General features: G+C 42.6%; 1 protein-coding gene across 1 annotated transcript; it reads left to right on the top strand.

Moving 5' to 3' along the window:
- Positions 1 to 924: 924 nt before the first annotated feature.
- misp (mitotic spindle positioning) lies at positions 925 to 7,206 on the top strand. The gene is made up of 5 exons (XM_070909121.1): positions 925 to 982; positions 1,506 to 3,537; positions 5,512 to 5,774; positions 6,532 to 6,570; positions 6,807 to 7,206. The coding sequence occupies exons 1-5, from the start codon at positions 944 to 946 to the stop codon at positions 6,894 to 6,896; spliced, it is 2,463 nt and encodes an 820-aa protein (XP_070765222.1). The 5' UTR covers positions 925 to 943; the 3' UTR covers positions 6,897 to 7,206.
- The last annotated feature ends 341 nt before the right edge of the window (positions 7,207 to 7,547 follow it).

The following is a 7,547-nucleotide window of genomic DNA, read 5'->3' as shown; positions in this document are numbered from 1 at the left end:
CCTTGTTCAGACTCACATATCTGTTTTATGATCAAATTAAAACATTCTTTGACCTTCTGATTGATGGGAACACACTGATGTGTAGTGTTAATACCACTTAATTCAGGCAACACCAAATATATGTAGCAAAGGCCTAAATACACATTGAAACAAAATGTAAAAGTAGAGGAATGGCGCTCAGCAGTATTTATACAAAATAACAGAATTTAATTCACATTAAATTCCCCTCGGGGGCACCACCTTATACATATACAGAAACTGATTCACAAACATATTTATACATTAATTAATGAATTAATTAATGAAACGTCTTTAGTATCAGTGAAATAAAATGTGATTTCTGTAGTGGAGCTGATGATTTATTAGTGGATATAACAGAATATGTATTTCATATCAAATATTATTTAAATAATGATGGATTAGACTTCAAGCATCACAAGAAGGAATGGTTGATTTATTAGGGGTGAACATCTTCTAATAATAATAATAGCAGAGATCTCAGTCAGTGTGAGACTTCATGAATATTTGTTAATCTTTGTAAAGTGACAGTTTCCTGCTGATTAATATTGATTTATAACTGATAATAATCTTATTAAGTGACAACTTGTTTCAGACCTTCGTTTGCTTCAGACATGAAAATTTTATTAATTTATTTGAGGTTATATTCATTCCTTCATTAATAAACAAACATTTATTTAAGTAATCTGTCCAATAATAGACGACACATGACAGATGGATCTGACCCTCCAGCTCTGGGTTCGTGGACTCGAAGGACCTCGTGTACTTGACAGACTCACCTGTATGATGACACAGTGGTTGCCGCGGCAACATGTCCTGTCAATGACTTTATGAGTGACGCTGTAAACTGTGTTATCACTGATCGATCAGCTCTGATAAACTTTATTGACATTCCACAGAGTTCTTTCCTCCAAACCAGAAGGTGATGAGTACATTTACTCAAGTACTTAAGTACAATTCTGAGGTACTTGTACTTTACTTTATTTCCATGTTATGCTACTTTCTACTTCTTCTCAGCTACACTTATCTGACAGCTTTAGTTACTTTTCCGATTTGAGAAACAAAATATGAGTTTATACAGTATATAAAATATGATGCAGTACACGTTGACAATTTACAACATGAAGTAGTGTACTTAAGTGAAGTGAATGTCCAATGTCATTTGAATTTTAAACATGTTGAGATTTTAAAGAAGAGGTAGCCACATTGTGTTTTGTTCTGAAAGACTCTGAATCCCATAATGCTTTTTTCATTGGAGTTTTTGTGATGTTGTAGTTTATTTTTTACCTCATCCAGAGAGCAGAGGGACTGTAACCTGACGCTGTTGTTTCCAAGTAACAGACCCATCCTCTCAGCTGTTTCCATAGTAACAACCCATACTCTCTGTTGTTTCCATAGTAACAACCCGTACTCTGTTGTTTCCATAGTCACGACCTGTACTTTCTGTTGTTTCCACAGTAACAGACCTGTCCTCTCTGTTGTTTTAGAAACACTCAGCAGGCGACCGTCAGGATGTTCTAACTCCTCAGAGTTTCCAAACATCAAGCTCCATTCAGCGTCTTCCTCCATCACAACCTCCGCCCCCCACCAGCCCCACAGCACCCACTGCAGCCATGGACAGCACCCCAAGAAAGTGGGTTCTGAAGCCTCTCTCCCCCCTGCTACAACCCTCAGACCTACGCACCATCACTGGCCCAGCCTGGAGCGACACCCCCGACCTAGACAATCTGATGGTCTTCACCTCCGATAGCATCTCCATCGGCCGTAGTCATTCCTCAGTGGTCGTCTCCTCACAGCAGGGTGACGGTTCCAGGGACGTGGTGGTTCAGGCCCGGCAGGTTGCAGTGTTGCAGGATGGAGGGAGCACCAGTGACGAATGGCATCCCAGCAGCCCCAGCAACCCCAGCAGTCCCAGCAGCAGCTCAGGCTCTCACTGTGGTTTCTACTCCTTTGTGGAGGATCCAACGAGTCCCGAGGCCGAGCTGAACGAAGCCTGGATGGCCTCACCGCAGCGGCAGACTCAGCTTGCAACCCTAAGGGAGGAGAAAGGATTCAAACTACAGACCTACACCAGCAGCAGGAAGCCAGAGAGTCTGTTCTCAGAGAACAATGGAGACTCGCAGTACAAAGTGGATCTGAACAACGGCATCGAAGCAATCCAGGAGGAAGAGGAGAAGCAGCTTCGGAAGGAGATCATTCAAAGTCAAGCACCAAAGAAAAATCCAACATTCAAAGATCAGCTGAGTGCCCTGGAGAATCTTGACCTGAGCAGATCTACTAACAAACTGCTAGACGGTTTCAGCGTGAGCTACAGTCCTGTCAGCTCCAGACCAGGACCTCTCCTCACTGCTGAGCACGGGACCATTGACAAGGAGCAGATCAACTTCAGCGCTGCCCGACAACAGTTCCTGAAGATGGAGCAGGGCCGGCCGATTGCACTCCTCAGCCCTCTGAGGTCCCCAAAAACACATCTGAACACATTTTTGCAGCCAGATCATAATGTGTCCTTGTCAAAGCAGGTGGAGACATACCACAGCATGGAGGTGAGTAAAGACACACTGTTTAATCAATCAGAGGAAGATGAGACCCACCCAGACAGGAAGGTGACAGTGTGCCAGACTGAGGATAGTCTCAGCCGGCAGAGCAGTGTGTTTGAGGACCTGGACTCCAGCCTGGAGGACCTGTCGGTGGAGGTGAGCAGTACATCCACATGTGACTGTGAGACCCCGATTGAAAGGGAGATCCGGTTAAATCAGGAACGTGAGGAGAACCTACGGCGCTCTCGAGGGATGAAGTACAGTGAGGGCAGAGCAGAAATGGTCGAGATCAAAACCAAACGTTTACAGTCACTGCTAACCCCCAGCAAAGCAAAGGAGAAGAACCGAGTGAGCTTCATCATCCAACGTGAGATCCTGAAAGAGAACCAGAGGAAGTACGAGCCTCAGCAGCAGGAAGGGTTCCTGGAACAATACCGAGATCCTCCACAGGAGCTGGAGGACATAAAGAGGGAGTTTGACCAAGAAGACAAGGACAAGAGGACAGAAGAAAGACCTCAGTCTGGAGATGCCGAAGTCTTCCCGCCACCTTGCTGTCCTCATCAACACCCCGAAGAAACAGAGTTGTACATCAGCCAAATTAGTTCAGCTCCTTCTTCCTTCTCTGCGAGGGACTCAGAGGTCCAGGACACAAGAGCTTTTCACCAAGATCGAACAACTTCTTCATCCTCCCACTCCTCCTCATCTCCATCATCCCCAACACCGACACCTTTGTGTATCACAAGTTCGACCATGCCTCGGTCCTGGAGGGAAAATCTGGAGTCCACTGGCCTGCAGTCCAGAGGACAAGGAGCTCCAGGTTTCATTGAGAAGGAGATCGAGGAGGCCTTGAGACGAGAGCAGGAGCTGAGGGAGCTGAGGGAGTCCAGGGAGGAAACTCATCGACAGCTCTTCTTTCCAGCTCCTCTAGTGGAACAAGCAACCAAGATGGCTGTCAGTCAGTTCTACCCACCTGTAAACACAGGTATGTAGTCCTAGTCCTATCAAGGCAGGATTACCTTCCAGGCAACTGGGGGCAACATTACATCTTTAATACTTTAATTTAAACTGGCGCTTACATGGACTGTGTTGCACCAGCTCTTCACAAATCCATCACTTCTTTAGAACAAGTCCTTCCTAAGTTCTCAGCAACTACTAGCTTGTTTCAAGCTACTAAATCACGTTGCACCATTAATATCAGATAGTAATACTAATGTGTAAATAGGTTGCTGGGAAACATCTGTAGCACTGTCCAATCAAGAGCAATCAACCACGTAAACAGGAAGTCACTGTAGCATCACAAGCCGTAATATAACCTTAAAAAATACATGTTTAAGAGGCCAAATGAGTTATTAAACGGTCAGTCCTTTGTTTTATTTATATCTGTGTTTGTGTAGTGAGTTATACAATATCAGATTAAGCTAACCGACAGTATTTGGTGTTTTTTGTGAAATGCAATTTCAAGTCTTTTGATCAATTCAGGTCAGACATGTCAACAATATTAACTCTTTTACTCCTCAGTCCAAACCGGTCATATATCAGCATGCTAACGTATAATAACACATTATTCCTCTTACACATGAAAAGTTGAACCCATAAGCAATAAAATAACATAAAGCATTAGGGTGTTTTGCTGCTGCAGTCTGGTGTTTCCAGTAGCGTGTTGTGGCTAATGTTAGCAACCTTTACAATGTGTTTGCTTATTGTTTCATTTCAGTGTTAACATATGTTAATATAGTTACTGAACGACATAGTGTGTCAGTAGCACACAGAAATATATATTGATATATATTGTAACCCGACTGAGTTTGATATTTCAGAGTCTGGTACAAAATCTGATAATGAAATATCAGCTGATATTAATTTTCTTAACATAAATAAACATTGTTGATAAGCTACAGCAGCCAAACTGAGCGTACTTAAATAAGCAATGGTGTTTTATTGCTTATGATTTAAACTTTGAAGATTATGTTACTCATTCTTCACTTTAAAGTACAGTTTGACTCATTAGCTCCAGTACACTTCACATCCCTACTGATTCTTTAGAGCGATTTCCCTCCAGGCACGTTGGTTTCACATTATTTCTATGAAAATGAACCTGCAGATAATTCATCACATCTGCTTTTATTTTTGTCAAAGTTCTACAGTGCAGGTTCTTCAACCAATCAGCAGCCTCAGAGTTGCAGTTCCTCTAACGTCTATCAGATCCTTCTGTGATCAAACTCTGACTGCATTGAAGTGAATGAGGAAACCTCCAACTTCTCTCTACAAACACAAAGTCAGTACACTGATGGAGGATTTTTAGAAGTTCCATTAAGAAGACCTTTAGGCTTCTTGTATCTTGATTGACATGTGTCTCGGCCTATCATGCTCAGCCTTGGTGATTGCTGCTTATTGGTTCCACCTCCACTAAATCCAGTTTAACTGACAAACATGGTGGTGAGCGGGAAACCTAAAGTCCAACTTTCAAAACAAAATAAACCCTTTGGGCAACAACCCAGAAAGCACCAGTGGTTTCACCACACAGTGAAGCTGCAGAGAGACGTGAACTTTGACATCAATAAAAGTCTTTGCAGGTCGATTTTCAAAGGAATTGTCTGAAACAAACGGCTGCCTAGAAGGAAAGAAATCAGCAGATGATTTGGAAAATAATCATCAGGAACGGAGAGTAAACAGGATGTGTAGTAAAGGGACTAAAACCTGAATGGAGTCTGGTGTGGATGCTGTTGTTTGTCACATATATATACTGGAGACAATGAGTAACTTAATGAGAGAATGAACAAAGTCCAGCAGCTTCAGGTGGTTCAGCTGCAGTTTGAGTAAATCAGTAACCAGTCGACAGGTTTTCACAGAAACATCAATCAGATCAGCAACATGTTTTAGACCCTCATGCTGAGGTCAGAGGTCAACGCTTCAGTTCAGCTGTCATTCATGTATTCTCCTTCCTGTTGTGTTGCAGATAAACCCGTCAGTGTGTCCTCTGCGTCTCCCCGCCCCATTGTCCGTCTTCCCTCCATCTCCTTCATCACCGCTCAGCCGTGGACCTCCTCACCTCCTCCCCCGTCCTCCTCTCGTCCCTTCTCCTCCTCCCCCCTTCCCTCCTGTTCATCCTCCTCCTCCCCTGCAGTGGTCCGCCCCCCCCCTCCTCTCAGAGGTCTGACGGAGACTCTGCTGCAGGACTTTGAGGAGAGACGAGTCCAGCTGAAGCTGGATGAGAGTTCAGTGAGTCATCAATACATCCTGGCTCTTATTTTGGAGGTTTTGTGCTTCACCCTGTCTGAATAAAGTTGGACTCATCAGTTGATGGTAAAAATCCATCTTATGGACCTTCTTCAGTTTTGCTGAAGTTTGATCACTTTAGGACAGCTGTTCACTGGAAAATAAGAAAATAAAACAAAACTTACAATTAATAGAACACTTATTGATGTGTCTCTGCCTCCGTCATTATTTGATCTTTTCAGTTTTCATAAACTGGTTCACGTTCATATTCATGAAACTTTCCTGTTTGAGTGTTTCAGAGTAACGTTTGTCTCCAGCAGCAGCTAAATGGATCCAAGTTGACTTTATTCAACTCACTTCCACCCAGGAACATGAATCATAAAGGCAGCTGACTATTGACTAACGGAGTCAGAATATAAAACATGTATATTGTTTACAACATTTACTATTTGTCATTTATGTTTTTTAATATTTTTTATATAACACGGCTGCAGACAGTAAATCAAATGTTAAAGTTGATCATCTCCTCAGCACAACAGATGGCTTTAATTTAAATGTATTTTAAACTTTATAGTCAGGAGACTTGACATACTTTCTTTACTGGCTCAGATATCTGAGTTGAACTGGACTGGTTTCAGACTCTGATATGAATCTGCTAATAACTACCAAAGTAAGAGCTGGGATGGAAAACTGAAAAGTGTTATTAAACTTTACTATCAGATAATTTTAACAGCAGAACTTCTGTTGTTTCTCATTTCAGTACGCAGGAATCCAGCCGGTGGATGACGTGAATAACGAGGTGCAACCTGACTTCAGAGCCATAGATTTCTAGCCTGTTGGCAGAGATGTCTCTACATTATATAACACCATATACCTCATATGAAGATGTTTTGATCATCAGACATAAAACGCATTTAACATTTAACATCGTTAAACCAGAGAGACACTGATGTGAGCTACTCTCGCTGTTCTCTCCGTGTCTCCTTGACACTTTGTCTCCTTGTTTCTTCGTCTCTTCATCTCATCTGTTTTCAGGTCGTTGAGTCAACTCGAGTTATTCGTCATAAAAACCAGCGTGCTCTCCGCTGGGAGGCTGGAGTGTTTGCCAACCAGAAGGGCCAGTGAGACCAGAAGGACCAGATCCAGGACCTGCAGGGGGGAAGAGGGGGAAGAACATGGTGTCTCCTCTGGTTCTCTCTGTTAGTTCAGATGAGGCGTCTCTTCACGAACAGGAGTTTTCTCTTTAAACTGGAACACTCCAAAGAAAAGGCTGCTCCTGATTGGTCGTAAAGATGAAAGCCCCTCTCTTCATCCAATCAGCTGCCAGCTGCTGAGTAGAGCCTCAGAGACATGTCTGATTCAAATAGAAAAGAAATGAAAGCTGCAGAAATAAAGAGTTAAAGTGAGTGAAGAAGTGTGATGAAGGTTTCTGATTTCAAAATAACAAAGAATAAAAATGAGTTTTCAAACTGTCAGTTCTCAGACTGTCTGTTAATATATCAGAAGAGCTCTGAACTGAAACTAATATCAACTGAGAGATTTTAATACTGAACACCAACAAACTCAAGATCACCAAGAGACAGACCTGAAACCTCAAAAGAAACTGGAAACATCCTCTGAAAAGTAAAAAGTGAATATAGTTCGGATGTTAGTAGGAACAAAAGTAGTATTTTCACAGTTAAAGAAAGGACCCTGTGGAGCCTTCGATTACCAGTAGCTGGTTTCACATTATTCCTCTGATCAACTGTTGGTGGCAGTAATGCTCCAGGAAACACA

The sequence above is a fragment of the Enoplosus armatus genome, chromosome 7 (assembly GCF_043641665.1).
Source record: "Enoplosus armatus isolate fEnoArm2 chromosome 7, fEnoArm2.hap1, whole genome shotgun sequence".
Taxonomy (NCBI): domain Eukaryota; kingdom Metazoa; phylum Chordata; class Actinopteri; order Centrarchiformes; family Enoplosidae; genus Enoplosus; species Enoplosus armatus.
Note: the sequence above shows the minus strand (reverse complement) of the source record. Positions and strands in the feature narration are given on the sequence as shown.